This window comes from Cynoglossus semilaevis, chromosome 1 (assembly GCF_000523025.1).
Source record: "Cynoglossus semilaevis isolate Cse_v1.0 chromosome 1, Cse_v1.0, whole genome shotgun sequence".
Lineage (NCBI taxonomy): Eukaryota > Metazoa > Chordata > Actinopteri > Pleuronectiformes > Cynoglossidae > Cynoglossus > Cynoglossus semilaevis.
Genome location: NC_024307.1, coordinates 11,078,616 through 11,103,873, shown reverse-complemented (window position 1 = coordinate 11,103,873; position 25,258 = coordinate 11,078,616). Strand labels below are relative to the sequence as shown.

Here is a 25,258-nt window from a genome sequence, read left to right as displayed (position 1 = left end):
TCCGTCCATCTCCATGGCACTGGCGTTGCTAACTGTGATGAAGAGACGGTCGGCAGGTTGTAGGAAGGCAGTGCCGGCCTGATGTAAGGAGAAGAGACCAGGTTCCTGACCTTTAGGCCAGCAGGCACTACGGGACGATTTCATCAGAAGTATGGGCACCGTGTAGGAACTCATCTGTGGATCAGACCAATAAAAAAAGGAAAAATGACATCCACATTTCCCTAAGAGTCTATATAAGATTAATATTGTTCCTAAAGCCAGCTATTTTTTTATGTAAAATATTCTCTTGGCTAGGTGAAGGTTTTGAAACACTGGGTTGAGATATTTTAGTTTTAAATTTTTTTTTATGTAAAATATTCTCTTGGCTTTTGAAACACTGGTTTAAGATATTTTAGTTTTAAATAAATAACGTGATGTGTTTCTGTTTGCCAATGGTTGCCAAAAACTATTTGATTTGAACATGTTTGGCCAATTTGAATTACCAATTGTTTATGGCTTTGTAGCTGTTTCTTGGGGGACTGACTTCGGTACTGTTGTCACCATGTGACATTGAACTGTGTGTCAGCATTGGCACATGACTCTCTGTGAATCTGGACTTGCCCAGGCATGCCTTGGGTAAGTCTGATTATTTTGTTTTTTGGAAGGATAGAAATCCATTTAATAGTAACAAGCCCAGTGTATTTGTGTGTTAAGAAGAGGTACTGCCCTGAAGTAAATACTAGTGAATACTACCCTAAAGAAATATCAAGTGACAGTCACTCAAATATCGTCTGTCTTTTTGGGTGAGAAGCAAGACATGTTAAAATGTAAGATTCTTCTGAGCAGGTCATACTTTAGAATGTTTTTACTCACATTTTCAGGCATGAAAACTATTTTCATGTAATTACGTTTTTTATATTTTTTACTAGAACAAATTTACATTCATAATTTTGGGGCAGGACTAGTAGTCATGGTGTGATTTATTTTTTAAAATTGTGATTCAAAAGAGAGAAAAGTTTGGGAATCAGTGGTTGAGAATTAGATGTTGATGTGTCACAGTTGAAGGTCCACATTTCTGTCCTTCTCGTTGCAGTAGAACCTAAATGAATATCATTCTGCCCCAGCACAGCTACTTATCAGGCAGGAAGAGAGTTATTTACTGGTCACACCTGGTTTCTTTTTTTTCTTTCTTCCTGCCAGGTTCCTGTGGCATTATTAAAGGTTTTCTTTCTGTCAGACAGCAGCGTTGTGTTGCCTAATACTATGTTTGCTTAAGGAAAAAGCCTCATTGTAATCAGACTGCCAACAGTTGATACAGCTATCAGTTCAGCGCCAATGCATTCCACTGGGACTTCCTGTTATTTTTCTCTTCATGTTCAAGCTGAGACTTATGTAGAAACATGACTTCCTTGGACATGTCAGGCATTTTATCTGCCAACTTTGGTGATATATTATTGTATAAACATGTTTTTATTAGTGTCCATAATGAGTGGCATTCAGTTACCATAGTAAATAGGAGGGGCATTCATGCACCGTCTGAAATTTGAGAATCGTAAAAGAAAAATGAAAAAGGTGTATTTCATTTGAAAAGGGTGTACTTTCATTGTTACGATATATAATTATTACATTGATTTGAAAAGGGTGTACTTTCATTGTTATGATATATAATTATTACATTAGTGGTTAATTTGGTCTCAAAATAATAATCTGGGGGCAATATATCGTTAAGCAAAATCACAGAACTAGTCTTCATATGTTTAAGCTTAAATAATTACAATTCCATTTTTTAAATTATCTCTGCTCTAGAACAGACGATTATTTACCCTCACTATAGAAAATGTTAACTACCAGCACCGGTTCTTTCTTCAAATACCATATTAATACTAAATGTAGTTTTGAGGCGTCATCGTACCTTCTTGTAGATGTACTGGACAAGCAGTGCTCCCTCTTCCTCTTTTGCCTCTCCCACCTCCTTTGCCTCCCCCTCGCCTTCCCCTGTGGAGGGCAGTCTGAAGTAGGTTTGTGCGTAGATGTAATAGAGGCCCGCTGTGGGCACCAGCAGATCTCCTCCTCTCAGCTCCATGTTCTGCAGAAAGGCCAAACCTCTCTGGCCCTCCCACGCTCTGATGCGCTCCCCCAGGAATCCCCTGCTGCTCCGCGAGCCTAAACACAGCACACACACGGACACACAAGCATGACACAGGCAGAAAGGCGCACGTGCACATGCTTCAAGGTCTCTTTGCTAGGTTGCTGAGTTTAAAGCAGGCGTTGGTGTTCAACGAGAACCAAATGTTGAAGAAACATTCAGAGAGCAATGATCGCAGATGTTCATGTCATCACACAACTGCTTCTCTAATCAACCCAGCCTGGAGTTGGTGTCAGATTTGACGTATTTATCTTCCTTTTCTACCGACAACAGCCATATTTTCACAAAAGAGTAACTGACCTTTAACTGGAGGAAGATGTTTGACTATGTTGACAGGCCTCTCAGATTTATATCCAAAAATATAAGCCAAATAGACAAGATCCTTCACAGCACGGCTGAAATGATTTATCATGAGTTATCATGTAGTTTGAAGCTGCTGCCATGCTGCAAACTTTGGAAAGTCGCATTTAAATCAAGTATTTGGAAACGTTGCTACCGTTTTAAATCAATTCATACAGAAAACAATTCAACCCAGCGGCTCAAAGACATCAGAGGTGATGGACATGTGAGCGTTAGAGTGGAGTTCATCCTTGACATCCTTCACGTAAAAAAATCTTGCTCTGCTGGTCTGAGGTCAGTATCATGTGTTTTAGGTCATAACATGTTTAAGGTCATAACATGTTTAAGGTCATAAGGTCATAACATTCTTGCTCTGCTGGTCTGAGGTCAGTATCATGTGTTTTAGGTCATAACATGTTTAAGGTCATAACATGTTTAAGGTCCAGGTATTTGTTTACTTTGACATCTTGCCCATCTCCTGGTTTCCTCTTTGTCACTCGACTGTCTGTCATCAAGGACAACAATTTTACAGGCCAAAAAGCAACATGACATGAATCTCATCTAGATTGTGGTGGGTTGACTTCCCATGCATTTAAGTTTATTCCCATTGGTTGTCTTGTCAGGAGTTAATGTTTTGAAACCTTTCATGGTCATTACTGTAAAACTAGACTACAGCGACAACTGTCCTGTAGTTTCACCTCCAACCTGATGGAGTGCTTTTGTCATATTAAAAGGCTCTAGTTTGTAAGTTGAGTGCATTAATACAATGTTCTGTTCTTCAGTTAATTCCAAAATTTCAATTTTTTTTAGGCACCATAGCCTCTGAATGGTTTTAAGTCCTGTGTTGTTACCCTCGCCGACCCCAACACAGTAAGTTATACAACCCATATTTGGACAAGTGACTGTGTCCAAGTCCATGCTGAGTTTAACTGGGTGCACAGGGACATGTTTTCATTAAGTACCTCCTTACAATCACCAAGAACTTTATTTTGAAAGTTGTTTTACTGAAGGAATCTTACAATCACCAAGAACTTTATTTTGAGAGTTGTTTTACTGAAGGAAGTTCCTGTTCGTTTGTAATGATTCAGAATCCCTTGTTTAAAAAATTAACACTGAGCAAAAACACTTTGATGAAATCAGATTGGGCACAAATCAGTATCAGCAAGTCACCACAGAGAATCTGAAGTTGTGTTCAGCTATCAGTGCAATTACACTGATTGACACTTAGCTTTGATGATGAAGTGATTGATATAGGAAATGCCTGTCAATCATCAGCTAATTCTTTTATTGGGTAACTTATACTGCCTTTAATAAGTGTGTTTTTGGATGAAGTCAAATGAGTTTAACTGTGGGTCTTATTTCAGTTATTCCTGTATCCACTCTTAGTTTCACATCAAATTATTTTTGACACCAATTCTTTAATCTTTATTCAATGGGGATTCATACCCCTGAAAGGTTTGGTGATCACAGATGTAGACCAGCCCCTGCCCCCCCCCCCCCCCCCCCCGGGCAGGACCCCTGTCTTTTTGGACAGACTTCAGTTGAGTCACAGTGACTCACGTAGGAGAAAACTGCAGAAGATGCTCCAAGTTATGCGAAAGCAGCTGCACATCTGCGTGTCCTGACAGACTCGTACATTAGTATGAAGGCATCAGTGGTTGTGAACGCAGCCTGGGAAGCCTCGGAGCACATTCCTCACCTCTGGCACTGAGGAGGTGTGGGTGAGGAAACACAAGCTGCTCACTTCACTAATCTCTGTATAAGTAGCACATCTATTTCCCCGCAGTCTACGAGCCTTGGCTGTATTGTATCATTAGACACAGGGTCTCTCAGAGTTTTTCACAACCATAAACTGCAGATACTCAACTCAGTCTCTCCAGGGGCCAGAACTTTAAACACAGTCTAAGTTGCTCGCCAACATGGATTGACCACAGTCAACTGCTGACAATGCTTTATCTGGAAATACTGAATTTGAAGAAACTTGTGAAGGTGGCTGAAAGTTTGAGGTTCAAACCCAGGTTTGACCTTTGACATTATGGGATTTATTGTTGATGTTTCCATTCACCAGGATGCAAGGTGGAGGGCCATAAAATTGGCATGCATTGTGGGAGATGTACTTTATGGTAAATGTACAGTTAATTGGAATTGCAATTAGGATTATAAAATTAATTCACACTCACATTCACACCTGGTGACTTTAGAATGAATGTTTAATCACCCATGTTTGTTTAATCATAATATATTTAAACATTTTCAAACTAAAGTCCTGGGCCAAAATCATGTCCCGGGGCCGTACTTTGAACACACCTCTCATAATAAATTTTTCCTCACCTTCTGTAATTGGAGACTTTGTAGGGGAGACGACTCCCGTCACATGGGCGGCCACTTTAGAAACAGGAACCCCCGGGCTGAGAATGGGCAGCACTCCTGTCAGCTTATCTGTGACAAAGACAGAGACGGATGAAAAAACCCAAACATATTTGTGCTGAAGGGAAAGTGAAACGTCACAGTAAAACCTCTTAGCTGTAAGTGACAGTGAATGGAGGTATTGTTCTTACTTCTCATAGCAGACGATATCTCCTTCTGGAATCTGTCAGCCATCGTCTGAAAAGAAAAACAGAAAAAGAAAAGGAGAAGGAGATCAGGAAACGAATGAAGCCACAGATTAATGTTCTATATCTTGTCCTTGGCAGTTATTATGGTTTGTTAAAGTCAGGCTCATCCTCCTGTCCCACAAATCTTCCTCTCCTCGCCTGTTTTAAAATCTGCTGAAATAGCTGTATTCCCATTCGGCCGAGTGGAAGCTATTCTTATGTCTCGTCAGTTAGAAATCATGTGAAAAGTCAAGGATGTGAGAGAGAGGAGCATCCCAACATTATCACCAGAGCCCGACGTCCCTGCTTCACATCTGGGCTCTGTGTTTGTTTACATACATAACAGTGAGAGTTGAGGGGGGAAGAGGAGAGGGTAAAAGAGAAAGTAAAATAAAACCTTCTCTATGTGGTAGTGGAGCTGTTGGGTGACTTGCCAGCAGGGGTTGTTCTTCTTGTCCTCTGCTGGTGAGTTTTCCAGCTCAGAGTGAAGGTTAGAGTTGATCAGACAGGAAACGCTGCTCCTGGAGAAACTCTCCTGCATCTGTGGACCAGACCAGATGGCAGTGAGGCTAAAATGTCCTGAAATTGTGAAATTATCTACAGCTTACAACCACCGCCTTTTTATTATGTCAGAATTAGTGGTGACACGTGTTTGAAAATTATTTGCATTCATTTGAGGCTTTGTAGTCATTGTGACATATTTTACAGAATTAACAAAGATTCAAACACCATTAATATAAATAAATAAACATACCCATGTTTTTATTTATTTATTTATTTTTTCAAACGCAACTGCTCCTTTTTATAGGAAATATATGGCTTGGCTTTTCTATTACTGCTCTTCAGGTTCATACAACCTGCCATACTCAGCCAGGTCACAGTAACAGTGGCATAGTATTAGCATCGTTGGAGTACTTTGGCTCTTACAGTTTGTAAAAACGGAATATAATCCACAGCTTTATATCCAGCTTGATACTCATGATACTGTAGGCAATATGTGCTGCGGTGATAGCATAAAAGTTTTTTGATTTTTTTTTCTTTTTTGCCCTCGTCTCTCATCACTTTTACCAAACTCTCTGATGTCAGTGTGTCCAAGGCTGTGTCTTCGGGCTGGTGAATATTAGCTTCATTACTGGCTGGAGTGTGTGCATCTGGTTACTGGGTTACCAGAGATTGGGAAAGATGTTGTTAAATCATTTTGTCTGTAATAATTTAATCCCAGCCTTGAGTGTGACCTAAAATTAGAACTTTTTTTGTTACATCTTAATAATATTTTCCATCAACATCTTGAGCTCTAGGGAGATTCTACCTTTACAGGAGCCAATAGTGAAAGACCAAGAATTGTGCTAATTTCTGACCCCATAACCTCTGGTGCGAAGGTTGTATTTGACCACTTGGAATTTGCACTCTCACCTTTAGATGTCACTAAATCACTAAAATTAGGACAGGTTTGTCCAAAATCCAGCCTGGGGCAGTAATGGTACTTGGCTGGGTTTATGTTGGAGGTTTAGTTGTGTAACAGTTGTTTTTATAATGTGTTTTGAGGATCTTTTCAACCATTTTGTCTCAGGTTTTGCTAACAACCTATAGATATTTCACTTTTTTTTATCATTTAGGATATGTTTTTTTCTGGCCTGACTTTCAGTTCATTAACCAGTTCTTTGGTTAATATAACTTTTCGCTGTTTCTCTGCAAACCAAATGTTTCAACTGCCTATAATTGATTAATTATTATTTACTGTATTATTATTTCACACTACTACAATGCTAAAAGACATACATACTTTAAAAAAATAACCAAATCACCAGGTCACAATAACAGATTATTTGCCTCATGTAAAGACTAGCATTGAGTTCCTTTCAAATTCTTCTTTAGTTCATAAAAAGAAAATGAATAGATCCAATGGTCCTTGATCAAGACTTGTTTCAAATCTACAGTATCTCAAACAGGATAACATTCAAGTGCTTAAAAATTTGACTTCGATTTCATGGTTGAATTATCTGATCAAATCAAACGTATCACGGCTCATTTGACAAAGATATGACAAAACTTACCAAAGCTGTTGGTAACATTAAAGGGGCGTGTCTTAACATGTTATTATTACAATCACACAACATTGAAAAGTACTGTTTATCCCAGTACTGTTCCGACTCTTCTGTTTGAAAAGATTTGTAGTATTCAATATGAACCTGACAGTGGAGTGGACAGACGTGTTCATGAGCTGCTGTGACTCAGCTAATTATAGTTCAGGTCTGTTTATATGACCTTTAGAAACGTTTACTAATAGCAGTTGCTGCAGGCTCACACATTAACCCCACACTCTTAACATTTCCTCCCATTGTTTTCTCACTTTCTCTGACCATTGTCCCACAGAAAGAATAGTCACTTTATCAGATGAGTAAACTGTAATAATGGTGGTGTTTTACAGTGACTATAAACCAACGTGAGTCTGATTGAACACACTCCTCCATGTTGTGGTCCTTCATCAGTGTGGGAACAGAGCAGGTCTCTAACCTCTGGAACATAATTCAACTGCAGATCTTATCTCACAGGATCTTAGATGAACTGTTTCTACAGCTGCTTTGTTGTCGTGGCACCAGTGAAAACATCACCTTCTCACTGCCACCATGAAACTGTCCAAAGTGTTTCAGTTAGAGGTCAGAGATGATGTGCCACCAGTCTGTTAGATGACAGCCTCACCGTGGATGTGTGGACGAGGGCGTTACTTACCGTGTCCAGGACTTTGTTGAAGTAGATGAAGCTGATGGCCACGGCGATGGTCTGCAGCAGGACGGCAGCCAGAATGATGAGCCCCAGACACTGGAGAGAAAAGGCTATGGCCATGATGTCACAGAGCGGGAGATAAAGGGCAAAAAAACAAAAAACAAAATAACAAATAAGTCCTGGAGAAAAGAAAGAGAGGAGAAACGGCTGCTTCCAGCAGGCAGGACAAGTCAGATCAAGCTCTGCTGCATTTTACAGAGAGTGGCAGTGAGGGAGAGAGAGTGAGTGGAAAATGGAGCAACAGTTAGGAGGTGGAGCAGAGAGGGAGGAATGGAGGATTACGACACACTCAAGATATCACTATTACACAAAATTAGCCTTTAAAAAAGTTGTTATGATGTAAAAGTAGCAGGTTTTTGAAATATGTACAGTACATGGTATATTATTATTTTTATTTTTATTGAATTACCTTTTATCAAGTATTGGCTTTTTTTGGTATTAATTTGACCCTAATCTTTTAGCTTCTTTTCAAGCCATGGCGTATATTTGAAAAGTTCTATGTTACCCCACCAAACAAAATTGTCACAAAAATATTTGCATTTATATTTTTATAACATAAATAAAATAAACTGGACAACACCTGAGCAGGATTAGTGTAACATAATGCTGATAGTCTCACCAGAATTGAGAAAATTATAATTTTTCATGCAATGAGCTAATGCTCGTTGCTAACATATAGTTTTCTATTTTTTTTTCATGCAATGAGCTAATGCTCGTTTTCTATTTTTATGTGTTTTTGAAATATATTTTTCATATTTTTTTTGCAATATTTGACCTAACCTTAAGTAACTTTTTATTAGTTTCTTAGTTAACTTTTAGTTAACCAATGCTAATTAGGCAACACCAATGTAGCTGCATGAAATATCCCACATTTAAAGACTAAAGAAGGACCACATGTTAAGCATGTAAACTCTAAAATCTAAACATAAGGTGATACAGATTACCAAGAAGAACCTTAAAAGGAAACTGTTTCATGTCCACTGCAGTAAAACAAACCATGACCGCTGTGTTTTATTACCTCTAAAACCTGTGTGTGAAATGGTCACTAATAGGTGCATGTCTTTTTTCTCTTCCTACTTTAATTTAAAGTTTCTCCTCTTTAAAACCCTAGGTTCTTGAAGTCGTCCATAGTTTTATGTGCGCTGTGTAGTTACAGCTTCCAGCCAGCAGCAATATCTGTACATTGTTAGTGGTTTTTATGACTTCCAGTCTCCAAGTCAAGACCATTTGAACCAAAAATGTTCCTGTGATTTAAAGGGAATGTAGATTTAAAATCGCCTGAGGGTCAAGTGTTCCTCCTGTGAAACCTGCGGAAAGACTTTCTTTAAGTGTTGCAGAAATGCATGGAATTTTAATAATTTTCTAGGCAGCCCAGAATTATTTTTTATGTGTCCATTTACATTAAAACACTACTCTCTATCCTCTTGTTAGTTGTTGGTAAGAGGCTGGAGAATGTTATTGCTATTGATAGCCCATAGTGAAGCTGATGTTATAAACAGAAGTTATCAAAAAAATGGCAAAAAGACAATTTATAAGTTAAAATATATTAAAATTGCTCAAAGCCTAGAAGATAAACAAAAGTACGGACACATTACTAGCTTAATGTTGCCTGATATATAACTAAAGGTTAGACATGGCTAAAAATTAGCCACAGCATTAATGTAAAGTTAGTAAAAAAAGTCAATTTTAATAAATTTACTAATAATATTTAGTGATAATTAAATTTTTTAAAAAAATCTTTAGAATCTATTGTAAAGTTAGCGTAGCCCTAACCTAGGATACGCTGTGTAATAAATGTGACAAACCTTCAACAATTTAGGTGAAAGATACCTAAATAAAAATTCCAAAAAAAATAGTTATTGTTTTTGAAATGTCAGTAATATGAGGCGAAAGATCACAGTAAGTGCGAAAATTAATTATAACAAATATAGCTAAACGTTAACTATTAGATAGCTCTGCTATGATGCTAGGTAGCTAAGTTCACTTTTATATTTAATGTTTATTTTTCATGATTGTTTATGGTGAAAATGTTTATATATATATGAATAATATATGTATTCGATGGCTGGTTTTATATATGTATTTATAAAACAACAAAGTTAAAATACTCCTGACATGTCAGCACAATATCAGCAGCAGAAAGCTAGAAGAAAAATGAGTGGTGTGTCTTTTTCTTTCTCCTTCTCTTTCCTGTCATTGTGAACTGATCTGAGGGAATGTTTGCTGATTGATGCCAAGTCAACCACCATTGTTGGTGCTCAGCGCAGCTCCGAGAGCTGTTTGTCACTGGGGAGTCATTCGATCTGCATAACTTAACCTTGACTGATTCCTGTACTTTCATTCCCCCACCTTTAACTCCTGCTCCATTGTCAGTGGGAGGAAGTGGGGTTTTCACAGCCCCTGGATGGTTATGAACCCACCCAACAGTCACGATTTTGGGATTTTTACTTAATGATGTGTGACGCAGTGTTGATAATGAAGCAGTGTTTGGGAAGGGCCAGCATGTCATCTGAGGAACTGAAGTTTGTTTCCTGCGGTGATTTCAAATCTCACCGAGCAGAAGACGAGGTGATTAGAGGATTGTCTTATTTGTTTTAAGCCAGTCAATTCCCAGGCTTGTTGCACAGGGGGAGGGGAGGTGAGTGACATGATGAAAGTGTCTGGCCTCGGGCGAGGAAGATGACACCCTGAGAGAGAGAAGCCTGTCTGCTATCCCATGGCCAATGGAGCGAGAGAGAAATGTGTGTGAAAATGTGTGTGAGAGGTTTGTTTTAGTGTCTCAGCGGAAGTGATGAGTTCACTGTGATTTATTACTCTTTTATAAATCCTCCCACCACATCTATTTTTATTTTTTCCTTGTTAGAAGCTGAATGTACAAACCCTGGAATCAAATCTCTTTATTTAACCTGGACTTTCTAATCATTTGGTAACTTGGGATGCTAATTGTTATTTTTTTATTTTTGCCCATTATTGACTCCATTCTTCAATTTTCTTCTTTTTATTCTTTATGAACCAGACATTTTCATTATGGGTGTAGGATTTTGATTTTATTTATTATAAAATAATTACTCTTATGGCGGATACCAGTACAATAACTAAAACTAATGTTTGTTTTTTAAAAGAAATAATGACTGTCACCATATGACCTTTTGTTAATGACGACCTGAAGAAAACAAAACAAATGCTCAGTGTGTGAGTGTGAATTGTATCCATTCCGCTCACACTCATTCCTACGGTCACTTTAGAGTGAACAGTCAACCTTATCCTGCGTGAGTAATGACTGTGGACTGTGGGAACCAGAGTAGTTGGAGAAAACTCACCTAGAGATTCATCAGGTGACCTTCTTACTGTAAGGACAGAGACCTAACCACTCCTCCACCTTTTGACAAAAAAATTTAACTTTCATTAAAAGCACTTAAAAACTTTACCATTTAATAAAAATTTGTGTCAATTAGCCAAACACTGTTTTATTGGATTTTTATTGTTATTGTACTGATACTTTAACTATACATGTGTACCTCATGCAGTATTTGACCACAGCAGCTGTAGTACACACACACAGGCGGACTGAATACACTGAGCTTCCCCAACACTTAACTCAGGAGAGCAGTAGGAAACAGGAGAACGTGAAGATTACTTCTGCGTCTGTAGGACTGGAAGTGGTTTCCTACCCCCCGTGATGCTAGTGAAGTGCTGGAATAATACCCAGAGGACATGAAATGGATTAAAAGGATGGCTCATGCTCCATCCAGCCTCCCCCGCCCTCCACCCTCCGTTTCTCTCCCCAGCGTTTGTCTTGTTAAACTCATGGAATTCCCCCTAAATTCCCTCCAGAGTCTCTCTGCAGCTGCAGATTGTCTCCGTTATAAAACAAAGAAATTGCTACGGCAGCACAATAAATACAGACAGTTGCCAGCAGCTTTGACCTGACACTGGAAGGGTGTTTCCCCTCAACCACTACAGTCTGCGTTAATGTAAATGGGCGTAGAATAGGCTCAGAAATTAGTCAGAGCTGCAGACCAAATGCCCTCGAGGATATTAGATACGGCCCATTTATTTAAAAAAAAGTAAAGGAGATTCTTAAAATTTGTAAACTAAGCTTTTGTTGCAGTTAACATGCCAGAGTTCTGGATAATTTGTTTCAAAACAATGGGCTTTAAATGTAAACATAAAAAACAAATATGTGGTTGGATCTTGGTTAGAAAAGTATTTGCTAATAAAAGCTAATGCTAGCTTAAAAAAACAGCTAGCAAGTTACTGAATAAAATTGGTTAAACAAAAACAAAATAATAAAAGTACATCTATCATTTTAAAATTTTAAAAATAATTTTGAGTATAAAGGTCTAGTAGTCTACAGGTAACAAGAAGAATAGTAAAACACTATTTTTTACTGAAACGTAATAAGAACAAATCATTCTGAAGAGCGAGTCAAAAGTAACAACAGCAGTGATTTGGCCAAACGGAGAAATGCTGCTCGAAGTTGTACTCCTTCTGTAGTTGAAACACTAGAGGGGGCTGTTGTATTAAACCAATGCTGCCGCTCACTCCAATGACCCCGAAATGCACTCGGTTCACCTTAAGCCCCGTGAGGTAAAAAGACAAACAAGCGGAAACAGGTCTGCTCGTGTAAAAGACTGGAGGATGGTTTGTGTTGTGTTGTAACAGTGTTTTCAACAAAGCCACCTTTTTATGACTGTGTCTGTCAGAATGTGTACAGTAATGTTTGATGTGGCGTTCCCCTGACATTATTGGACCATTATTTAGTCCAGTTATTGGGTCATTGGACATTGTTAGCTTCCTTAGCTGTGTTTCCAGATTAACCTGAAAGGTTTATTTGTCATATTTTCTTGTTTACCCTAGTTTTGTTAAAGCAATTTTAGCTTTTTCTGAACTGACACTCAACCATTCAAAAAGGCTATCACCGTTTTCTATTCCTTTGGGTTTTTTAGTTAGCTACACACACGTAAGCTGTGGTTGGCTAACTTTTCTTTGAGGTCTATTTTCTTAGTTTTAGCTGTTACTTTTAAATATTTTACTATATTTTTTGGCTAATCCTGCTCTGTCTTTACTTGCTTATGTCCTTAACAATAATTCACTTTGACATTTACTCCAGTTAACAATAATTCACTTTGACATTTACTGCAGGACACTTTATACTTTATACACTTTCACTTCCCTTTTTTTTTTGTAATTCTACTGTGGCTAATGTAACTATTTTTCATCAAACTTCTAGCGTTTTCTAGTTGGATTGTAGGATTTCTGCTGATACCAGTAGCGTATTCTGAGCGAACACTTTGCTTACAAGTCAGCTAATTTTTCTTTAAATTACAATTAAACAATAAATATTTTAAGCTATCCTAGCAATTTATTACTGCTGTGTTTTGCTCACTTTAGGCTCTGACTTTGAGTTGCCTTGTATAAACTTAAGTTATTTTTAACACACTTTTAATGAGTGTATGACTGCATTTCAGCGATTATCAATTATTTACATGAGAAGTTTGTGATTATTTTATTAAAACGATCAGTACAAAAAAGGGTGTAATTCCTGTTGTAGCCTCCTGTGGTAGGTGTATGAAAGTCCTGAGCTCAGAATAAATAGGTTAAACACAAAGAATAAATGCACACACACACAGACACCCACCCAAAGACCATTTACACATTTACAGTCCTTTCTCCCTCACAAGTTGTTCTGCAGCCAGTTGATGTAGCCTCTGACCGCCCTCCTCCCAACATCAAACTCCAGAGGCCAGACTGTGAAACTAAAACATCCATGGAAACCCTCCTCATAGTGAACGTTGGTCACCGTGACCCCAGTGTCCTGGAGACGTCGAGCGTACATCAGCCCGTCATCCCTCAACACGTCATTCTCACATGTTATCACGTACGTCCGAGGACATTTGGCCAGAACCTCTGTTCCTGCCAGCAGTGGAGAAGCCCTGACGTCCAGCAGAGCAGGAACCTCCTTCAGGAGTCCAGGAGAACCTTTCTTCGTCATCACAGGCTTGTGGTTCTTCTTATGTTTGAAAGGGAGGAGAACGGTCCAGTCATACCTCGCCCTCAGCTCCCGGGTGATGGCTGAGTTGTGAGGAGAGCTGTGGTTGTTGACCAGCAGCTGTGGCTGCAGAGAGGTGTCGGCACCAAGGTACTGCAACCAGAAGCTGACCACAAAGGGTCGGTACAGGAGGGGGACATCCTGATTCTGCCAGTAGGACGGAGTGTTGAAGTCCAGAGCCTGGAGCATGGGGTAGATCAAGGCCTGGATGCTGAACTTTACACTAATGGAATCATCGGTTGATATCTGGGGGAAAAAATACAAACAAACTTTTATAATTCCTCCAATACTCCAACTCTAATAACTATTCCTGGAGGATATTTGTTGCGTTAACCTCCTGAGCCACTGCTGCGGCCAGATTTCCTCCAAGACTTGCTCCGGCCACGGCCACTCGCTCGGGGTCAATGGAATACTTAGCCAGAACCTCAGGGGAAAGGAAGTGTTTGGCAGCAGTGAGGCAGTCCACGAAGGGCACAGGGAAGTGGACGTCTGGTGGAAGACGGTACCTGTGCAGATGGGATCACACTTCAACACAGCCTTCAACCATCTACTTCAACTGTTGACGATTGGGATCACACTTCAACACAGCCTTCAAACATCTACATCAGCTGTTGACGATTGCTGCTGCTGCTGGAGGACAACAACTTACTCGACCGACACGACAACAGTGTTGAGTTCGTCTGAGATCATGTGGTTGAGAGCATCATTTGACGGTCTCTCTGAGGATTGAATAAAGGTGCAGAGGTGTAGAGACATACACAGGTATTTCAACGACGAAGCTTTTACTTGGTAATAAAGCATTTTCTTCAGTCTCCGAGAGTGAATTTAGACCATCAAATTCTGATCAAGTCGTCTATGAACCCGACCAAATGTCAGGTCTGAACTCTAACTATATTTCAAAAGTAACACAAATGTCTCTGACCACCATCACAGATCAAGAACATCAAATAATTAATTATATGTATGTAAACACTCACCAACACCTCCCAGGAACCAGTCTCCTCCACGGAAATACATCAACCCTCTCCTCAAGTGACCCTCCCCTCCAGCAGGGGGCTCATACACTCGGACAGGAACGCCAGCGAAGGTTGTGTCGCTGACCTTAACTCCAGGAACCACTCCTCCACCAGACTCATTACTGTCGCCCACATTTGTCAGTCCAGGGAAGCTGTCTGATAACTGCCTGATGGACCTGATGTAATGATCACAGCCCAGCCAATGAATCAAAGAAGCCTGGAGACACACAAAAGAACAAGTGGTCCTGTCCTGTTCTTACTTTTACTGAACCTTTTGGACACTGGGATAATTTAAACATTTAGTTTAAAGGCTCGCAATTGTCTAATGGAATATAACAACATACATGTCACGAAACAGTTCACACAACGTTGCTACAAAATTACAAAATCTGAATTAAATTACTGCCATCTAGTGGTCTGAGTTCTGCACCTAACTGGTTGTCAAGCAAAGCGACCCTTGATGTTCTGCACCTAACTGGTTGTCAAGCAAAACGACCCATTAAAATGATTGGATTTTATGAGAAATCTCTCGATACTGTTCACATGAATTCATTAAAATTTTCTGTGATCATTAAGAATTTGGATTCCAGAACATTCTAAAACACATTTGGATGACTGTTGGCATTTGCAACGTGGAATTGCCCCGTGTTGATGCAAAACTGTGAAAAAAAATGTTGATGGTGGTTATTAAGAACACACGTGACACGAGTGACTGAAACATCTTCATAGCCAGAATATATTTCTGTATAGTTAATAATTTAGTCCTTATCTGTACCTTTTGTGCACTATGATGATACATTGCCGTTGTATAACGTGGTGTGTACAACCAGACTACACACAAACACACACCTGTGTCCCTCTTACCAGATGCAGGGATGTCCTGAGTCCAGCAGACACCACCATCAGCTTCCACGGCTCCTGGATGTTCTCAGGCAGAGGTGTGTAAACGTAATAAGCCACTGCTAGTGCTAACAACACACACAGCACCAGCGGCCGCAGCCTCATCATGTCTCTGATGCTGCTCCTTCATCCAGATGACTGACGACGCAGCAGCGTCATCGTCACGGACCCCGACGCTGCTGCTGCTGCTGATTGGTCCCTGTAGCTGTGAGTGAAGGCTGAAGGGACCAATCGGAGTCCAGGTGAGCCCAAGTTTTATTTTGAAATTTAAGGTTGTTTTTAGACCGGGTCGTAAAAGTTTCAAAATAAAACACTAACTGCACGTTTTTGCGAAAAATATTTTTAAAAAGCTATATTAAATGGTCCGAAATTCGCTTTTATATTCAGCTCACATGTTTTATTTCGAATTCACACTGTTACATTGATACTCTAGTTTAAACAATTGATAGAAAAAAGAGCTGGTGCTTGGTTGTGTAAAACATATTACAGCTATTGACATTTTTTTTAGCGGAACACTTTAAAATCATAATCCAGCGAAATTGAATAAACATTAATGTCAATGTGGAGTTAATTGTCACAATAATAAAATGTAGGGTTTTTTTTAAACCCATCAAGATAAAATTTATTGCCACCATTTGATCTACTATTACTGCTACTAAAAATATATATTTTGGTTCTATTATGTACTATATATTTACTATTATTTCTACTATTATTACTATTTTTATAGTAGCAAATATGTCTATAATTTCTCAACAATTTCTTATAACTAAATGTTAACACCATGATGTACTTTGAATTTTCTGTTACTGTGACATTTATTGAGATTTTACTAGCATGTTTTGCTATTTTAAAGACTATTATATATAATATACTATTGTTTTTGCACAGAACATTACTTTGTTTATTGCCCAATATTATCAAGCAACAAAGCTGTACTACATTTTCATGACCACAGCGTGGCAGACGTGAGCTGCACACCGCAGCCAGGCTTCCACGCGTGAAGTTTGACTATATCAGATAATGTAGAGTGAAATAATCGATTGGCTCAGAGATAACGTTGTTATAGCAGTAAAATTGTTTACTCGAATGTTCTGGAACAAACAGGATTTTTTTTCCATATATACGGTATTATGTGGAGAATATGGTTCTAATCAACGCAATTAGTGGTGACGAAAACTACATCTAAATCTGGGCAGCACAGCGAGTTTTGGCCACGTATTAAAGACAGGTCAAAACTCTGTCCTCTTTAACTGTATCATGTGTATCGTCATTCTGACTGAAAGTCCATTTACATTCATATAACACTTAAAGACAGTTGTTCATCGGTACCAGCAGCAGCTCAGCTGTTTTCTCTTAGTATTGATCAGCTTTCCAAGTAAAGAAAATCCATATTGGACCAAAGTCCTTAATAGAAAGGATCAGTGGAACAAAGTCTTGGACAACAACAGATCCGACTCCTCACTGATCACAGGACATCGATCCTCTGACAGCACTTCTCTTCAGGCCGTGCATCTGTTTTTAGATTGAAAACACATCGACTCGAGCAGAGCAGGCAGCGGCTCCACAGTGGAAGAAGACGATGAAAAATGTCCAGTGTTTTGTTATAGAGTTGGTAATGTTACCATCACATCGGCTGTTGTCCAAACTCCAAAGAGAAAAGTTGAGAATCAACCCGGTGATGTCAAGCTGTAAAGTAAGAGCACTGACCACTGTGTTACCGTGTGACCGACCTTTAGCTAATTTGGTTCTTGTCTTGTTCACTTGTAACTCAGAGATAGTTCAGTATTTCTGTGCCAACTATGTGGATTGAACCCTGGACCTTCTGTGCTTACGGCAGATGTGTGAGGCGTGATAGCTGCTGTACTATGGAACCATGAGAAACAAACAAAACCACATAAAGTATTTGGCCCGTACGGGGATCGAACCCGCGACCTTGGCGTTATTAGCACCACGCTCTAACCAACTGAGCTAACCGGCCACATGGAGCAGACATCAAAGGATGGTGTTGTGATGATAAAGTTCAGATCTCATTATTTTGAACTATCGTGAGTTAAAATGAACCTGTGCTGCAACATTCTTCTGTCGCAGCTTCTCCAACATTTGTCTTTTATTTTTTTATGTCCTTGCGTAATATGGCGTGTGTCATTAGTTCACAAAGTAAACCAGCGACTGGCTTCTGATAATGTCTGCATCCCAATCATTGTCCCAGTTCAGCACAGATCAACACAGAGCAGTAATTAGTACCACAGCTAACAGCAGCCGGTTCCAGAGACCGGGTCAGGAACCACAGTTTATTCAGTCAGTCAAAAGAGATTTATTTTATTTTTTTAACATAAATATTTCAAATTGCTATTTACTTATTCAAACATAAAATTGCAAAAACAAAGTCTTCCAGATTCTAAAGCACTGACAGGGAGTGAATGCAGGGAGCAGCCTGTGTTTGGTGCTGTTATCTGCCTGTTCCTTCCCACAGTTTTACCCTTAAATGACTCTTTATCTCTGTCTCTGGTGAGAACATAAACAAACATCAGAGCTAAAGAGGATCTGACCCCTGCAGTGCAATGCTTTTCCAAGACGCAAGAAGCAGCCGCGCTCACTGCACCCGATCAGTTTAGCTTTGTGTGAGCCAGGGATTGAGCTTTCAGAGAACACGATGAGTGGAGAAAAACACTGAGGTGTTAGCCATAGTGTTATTTTAAAAAAGCGAAGAAGAAGTGTTTTACTCTGTATGAGTGTGAGTGTGAAAGTCTGTGCCAATTAAGTCCAACGTTTTGTTGAACTAGTTATGTTAGGATGACTATAACTCTCCAATCTGTCCAAGTAATGTGATTTTCCATTTGCCAGACTTTAGGCTACGCTAGGCTAAGCTAACTTTCTGTGTGGGATTGGTTTCAATTAGCTTTGTGGTGTTAATTTTATTTTTTCTACTTGGGTTAGCACCTGATATATTGTGATCTTGTCAGTGAATGACATCAGCAATGCTACATGCTACGTTTGTTAGCCAAAGCTAAACCTATTGACCGCAGCGTGGCTGTGCTTGTTGTTTGCTGTCAATTTGTTTTACCTTTTACTCACAGACAAAATTTACTTCAAAAATGTAAGAAAATACAACATAAATCAGCTTTGGCCACCAAAGCTAGAAAACAAGATGGCCGCCTCCAAGAAATGTTTTTTTAACAACCCCGTAAGTGTATTTAAGCATTTTATTACTACAAAAAATATAAAAACATCAAAATAAAAATACTTATATTTAAGATAACAGATATTTTACTAACATTGGACAAAGAGATTTTGTTTTGCATTTTGGTGGCTAATACACAGACGGATGTCCTTTATCCATCCCCTGTGGTAGGAAACTGTTACTGCTCCTCATGCAGGAGCATTTAAGAAAACCAGATGTATAAGTACACAGTAGAAGTGTAAGTAACAGAGTTTTTTTTAAATATACAAAAACTATCTAGTAGTAAACGAGAAGTGTAAGTACACATAGTGACAAGTTTAAATGTATATACTTCAAAATGTCTGGAGGTAAAAGACCCCACAGACATTAGTTAATTAGAATTTGCAAGGAATATTGACTAAAGTATGGCACAGATTAAATTAGAGTGTGGAATAAATATTTACAAGAATATTGGATAGTACATGAGAATACACAATTCCTTGGTAATGGTTTAGTCAGAACTGTTGGAGAGCAGAAGTAGAAGAAATATAAGCAATGTCTACTTTGGGTTTTTAGTCATCCTGATGTCATCCTAAATCCAACACACTCAAAGGCAGGTTTGAGTCAGACGCTGACGTCGTGTTCAGTCAACGCTTTGATCATGTTTAGTTTCTATTCCAAGTGATATTGGCAGAGTTTTTGTACTTACCCTGTAATATAAGGCTCGTACACATAAATGACAACACTGGCTCTGCTACAGATGATGTCAGCAGTTTCCAAAACTCTCTGGAATGAGCGTCAGCAGAAATATTAAATCACGACATGGTATGTGGTTTAAAGACTGAGCATCTCAACTCCTCATCTTTCCTGCTTCCTCCTCCTCCTCCTCTTCTCCTCGTCTCCACATGTGTGAGTCTGGCGTCTCCCTGCAGTCTGTGGTATGGAGGGCCCCTCTCTCCTGTCACTGACTGGAATTACACTTATGGTCATTTAACTTGACTAAAGGCACCAGACGGAAACGGAGTTATTTTCTATTTTGGAACATCTCCACAATCGTTTGTTGCCCCCTCCCCCCCTTCCCTCTTTCATTGACACAGTTTTTAAACTTGTTAAATGACAAAATGATTTTGTTTGACTGTGGTGAGATAACCACTACCAAACCACAGTTACCAATAAATAATAATTTACCAATTATAGGGAAAACACCTTGAACTGATTTCTCCACATCTGGTCGTCCGCTCTTTCAAGGCAGTGGAAATGTTTTCAATAATGTAATGCACATAGGAAGGACACACACCATGTATGATGTTTCAACAAAAGACCCTCATTGGTCAGGACTAACGAAACACTAAATTCTTTGATGAATTTCAAGTTGCTACTGTTAGCAGTGGTTAGTTGTGGCTAACAATAATAATCTTAGCTAAAACCTAGTCATAATGGTTAACAGTCAATTTAAAAAGAAAAACTAGCAAATGTTACCTTTAATAACATGGACAGAAACAGCCCAGAAATAGATACAACATATAGCTTCAACTGGCCAAAGGTACAATAGCTAACTTGTTTTTCAGGTTAACACATGGATTTGGAAATAAGGGCACATGACAGAAACACATTTAATAAAATATACATTTGTATTGTAGGTGTAAATTCTATTTGCTGGATTATACACCTATGATATGTGCTCACTGTGAACTGATCTATTATAACATTACTATGATATGTGCTCACTATTTTGTGTTTTATTCTATATTCAATATGAAAAACTTAAAAACATCATTTTACATTTAGAACAGATACAGACTGTGTTCTATGGTACATTTAATCATAGAGTGAACTAAAGTGAACTTGCCCTAAAAAAAACCTTTGACATATTGGCACAGATGGGAAAACCATGTGCACACGGTCGTTTTACTATCAGGGTCACTCAGATGCACATTTAGGTCAGTTAGCGTGAAGATGATGTTTTCATCTTTTCTGCGTTTTGATTTGATTTATCGCCATCTTCTAAATCAGCAAATCAGTGATGTTCAGTGACTGTTCTCATTACAGCTAAATATGGATGCACAGCTGCACCACATGTCTGTGGGATCCTTTCATTTCTTTTTTCTTTATCTCAAATCTGTTGAATTTTTGTGGATCTAAAAAAACATATTTAAAGTTATTAAAAGGAAAGAAAACTCTAAACATTTTCTGATTCTGATTTGGTTGGTTAGACACACCTGAAAGTCCACAGAGAAGTCAAATAATATTAATAATATATATTAAAAAAACAAGTTGAAGAACATTTGGCATGAAGAAGAAATCCTCTGATGAAAACCCACTATTGTGTTTTTGTACAAATGAAAAACAGAACAATAAACCTCTGTTAACAATGCAGTGAGGGACAGGACAGATTGGACGCACTGGACACAAACACACTGAAAACAATGACAATCATCTTTAGTGGTATTCAGGAATGTCATGGACAGGTCAGTTGAAATGCTCCAGGCTCTATTTCTGAAATGACAAACAAGAACCTATTGTGTTTTTGTGACCGGACTAATGCAGGGTTCTAGTGTGTCTGGAAGAATGGGAACAGGAGGTTCAGGCATGTTGGGGTCCTACAACTGTGTTGGTGTGAGATGTAGCACTGCACATGTGCCTGAAATGTTTGTCAAAGGTCATTCAATAGCAAATTAAACTGGTGATGTTCAAACTAGGAACGTTCATGTCCAATACTGATACTGCAGCGTGAAGTATCTGCGATTCTCTTCTAGCTGACTTGTTGAACATTTGTTCTTAGGCATCAAATCACATGGGCTGTAGTTGCTTTTTCGATTCTAGCTGACTTGTTGAACATTTGTTCGTAGGCATCAAATCACATGGGCTATAATTGTTTTTTTTGTATTTTACGTGGCTACAGTTAGCAATGGTTAGCTAACAATGGTAATAGCAGCTAAAGCTTAGCCATAACAAGTACAAGTTAGCCCAGAAAATAGCTCAAATAGAAGCCAACAAGTCAATAGCTAGATAGTTAGCTCAGAATTAGCTTAGCCACAGTAGCTTATAATAACTGAAAGAAAACTCATAGATACCCTACAAAATAATGTAGTTAAACGTTAGCTCAGAAACAACGTATCAGAAATATCTAGGAGCAAAAAGGCAAAAACACAGCTAATAGATTATAGTAATTTGGTGCAGATATAATGTTAGCTTTGTTCAGGGCTATTGTTTTGCTACCTACTAAACCTCCTACCATTATCTCACTTTGTTTCTGAAGAAAATTCAGACATAATCTGCGATATGCAAACTAGAAAACGTTAGCATAGAAAATATGAAAGAAATGCTACCATAGCTGTACATTTACTAACACACAGCTTAAAGTAAGCCAAGGAGTAGGACCACGGGATGTCACAGATAAAACAAAACCCTTAAAATTAGCCCTAAATGATAGCAAAGAAAATTGTTCAAAGATAGCGCGAAAGTAACCAAAAGTTTGCAGAGACGTACTTGATCTCTTTGACCATAGTGTGTTTGTCTATTTTTTACACTTTCTCACATTTCTTGCACGAAAGTCAAAGTCTACTTGGCATCGCTTTGCTTAGTTGATAATGAGTCATAATTCACACGCCATCCAACAATATGTTAATCTCATTTTCCAGGTCTTGTTTACAGACTTCAGTGCCCACACAAAACTGCAAATGAGCTGCTGACTAACGTTGTGTCTGGAATAAGTTAACATATTTCCTCCAGTGTGGGCAGTGAATATAAAGTGTAAAAGCGATAGTTTTCTGAAGTGAAAAGGTGGATAGAGGTCTCCCGGTGTTTTCATCACCATTTCCACTGATTCCTCCCTCATGTTTTCCACCCAGCTCCTCCTCTCCACTCCCAACCGAACTCTTTCCAGCTCATAAAGACCAGCTCATATCTGCTCACTGTCAGACTCAGCTTTTCCGTCGGCCCCCCATAGATCCTACCCTTTACCACTGGACTTCAGTGTTCAGCCTGCTCCCAGTCAGCTTCCTGAGGTTTTGCGTATACGTATACTGCTGTAAAAAAAAAAGACATCAAGAAGCTTCAGGAGATCCTGGCAGAGAAAGGTCAAAGTGTCAGACAGGGTCTGGTGTGGAAAAACAGCATGCCTTAGCTTTGACCTCTGACCTGGGGGTGCATGAGGACTGTGGTCTTCTGTTCTTGTGAAGAGAGATTCACCACAAAAACATGCAGCATCACAAATAACCTTATCCTCTGTTGGAAACATTGACGAACACAAAAGAGGCAACCGTATTAGGCGCTCTTTAATCGCACACAATACGGCTTTTCTTTTCATGAAAACCTCGACCAAGAAGAGTAAGAAACAGTGAACACAATACGGCTTTTCTTTTCATGAAATCCCCGACCAAGAAGAAGAAGAAGAAACAGTGGTGACATCATAACTGATATTAGAACAGTTTTAACAAACAACAAAACATTATGAGGTAAACAGTACCTCTGCACCACATCTGTCCTGGTGTTGAATTGTTGCCCTACCACCAAAATATGACATAAAGTGTCATATTTGGTGACAGTCATGCAAATAAATTGTGAATTTACCTTAAGCTTTGGCGACAATGAAACGTTTGAGATCATTTGGTTAAAAATACAAAAACTGTAACAGGTTTCTATATGTCTATTAGAGGAAGGTGAATCCTTTGAACTTGATTTATTATTTCAGTAAACTGTCCTGACAATTGTCTGCTGTCGTTAACGGCTTTCGGCTCCTTTTTATTAGAGCGTGATATAAATGCTGTAAATATTTATTCTATTTAGGGGAAATTAGACAGTAAAATATAAAGTGTATCTGCAGCACACTTGGCCAGCTCGGATGTTAGCTAAATGAACGAAGTGTTAGTTGATGGCTTTTCACTCTGACAGTTGTAGCTACAACACCGAGGTGGAGCTGGTGCCTGGAAGAACATTTCCAGTTGTAGCAGCTGTGATTGAACACGCAATAAAACATGCAGACCAACATGTTCGCACACACACACACACACACACACACACAGAGGACCTCCATCACACTTCCTCTGTGCCGCACCGAGCCGACACCCTGTCCCCGTCCCCTGAGCCTCTTTCTGCTCTAAATGGGATCCTGATGTTCAACAACCCCCCACCCCAGCCATCACCCCGTTATACATCGCCTTTGGCCAGAATCTTGGCAGTTAAACACTCTTTAGGCACTCCTCCCTCGTCGTACTCAGCTGCCGCACGGCAACATTGACAAGAGACAGCTGTTGCGGTGGTGAGAGTGTGTGAGTGATGCATTAAGCAGCGACCCGGAGAAGATAGGAAGATAAATGAGCTGATGCTCAGTCAGCCATGTGGCCGCGGCGGTTATACCTCCAACATGTGCGTCTGCATTACACTGTAAACATGTGATCTGTCGCCGTTTTAATAGAGCAGCAGTTTGCGGCTGCGGCTTGCGGGGATTGTTCATAGCAAATTTGTAGCAGAGGAACCACAAAGATGTACGAAGATGACAAGATCTGGACATGAGAACAACAAGAGAAGAGCTCATAAAGATGTTCAGATCATGATGTCAGACTGGAACATAAGGATCTGCACTCAAATTTGGCAAGAAGACCAAGTGTGAGAAGAAGGAAGCCAGCGTGTGCAGACAGTATCGTGTTCCACTCTAATAAAACTTTTCTGTGCGGAGATGGAATCCAAGCTAACGCTCCTGTAGATTACACTCTGTCATGTAAAAATATCTCAAGGACAACTGCTCTCACTCTGTCCATAAAATCAAGGAATGAATGTAACATGTTGTATTAAAATCAAGGAATGAATGTAACATGTTAAAAACAACAAAGTTAGAAAATACACAGAACTGCCAGAAAGAGCTTTACAACGAGTGGCAACCTCAGTTCATCTAAAATCAGGTCACATATAGGTCACAATATAAACAAAAATATGACACATTTGCTAAAATGATAACCTGCTCAAGTAAAGTAGACAGCAGATTAGCTAAAATATAGCGAAACCAAAAAATATTTAGTTGAATTATGAGCTAGAACATCAACAGGTTAATAGCTAAAAGCTTAAGATATGGTAAATAAGTCCAATCAAAAAACGTCCTTTTAGAAAATTCAATTAAACCAAGGCCAGAATTTGTTAGAGATAGCTATACATTAGCTAAGTGTTAGCCAAAAAGATGGCAAAGAAACAGTGTCCCCCGAGCAATCTGAGTAAACTCGGTTAAGATTAAAGGACAGTGAAGTTTGTCAACACGTGGTCTGTGAAATACTTTTTCTAAGATTAGATCAA

General features: G+C 39.1%; 2 protein-coding genes and 1 non-coding gene across 4 annotated transcripts; all 3 read right to left on the bottom strand.

Moving 5' to 3' along the window:
- LOC103378994 (TNF superfamily member 10) lies at positions 1-8,326 on the bottom strand (the record flags this gene model as incomplete). The annotated part of the gene is made up of 6 exons (XM_008310383.3): positions 7,789-8,326; positions 5,456-5,599; positions 5,023-5,068; positions 4,796-4,903; positions 1,892-2,142; positions 1-174 (listed from the first exon to the last, which is right to left on the bottom strand). Coding segments are annotated over exons 1-6 (837 nt in total), but the record flags the coding sequence as incomplete, so codon positions are not given.
- A 4,704-nt stretch (positions 8,327-13,030) lies between these two features.
- Positions 13,031-16,002, bottom strand: nceh1a (neutral cholesterol ester hydrolase 1a). Of its 2 annotated transcripts, none has more exons than XM_008310349.3 (5): positions 15,775-16,002; positions 14,872-15,127; positions 14,544-14,613; positions 14,229-14,400; positions 13,031-14,140 (listed from the first exon to the last, which is right to left on the bottom strand). In XM_008310349.3, the coding sequence occupies exons 1-5, from the start codon at positions 15,916-15,918 to the stop codon at positions 13,520-13,522; spliced, it is 1,263 nt and encodes a 420-aa protein (XP_008308571.1). In that variant the 5' UTR covers positions 15,919-16,002; the 3' UTR covers positions 13,031-13,519. The 2 variants fall into 2 exon arrangements, with proteins under 2 accessions (XP_008308571.1, XP_024918175.1); XM_025062407.1 differs by having other exon boundaries at positions 14,872-15,086; positions 15,775-15,898.
- A 1,715-nt stretch (positions 16,003-17,717) lies between these two features.
- trnai-aau (transfer RNA isoleucine (anticodon AAU)) lies at positions 17,718-17,791 on the bottom strand. Its single transcript has one exon. It is a non-coding gene; the product is annotated as a tRNA-Ile (tRNA).
- Positions 17,792-25,258: the final 7,467 nt, after the last annotated feature.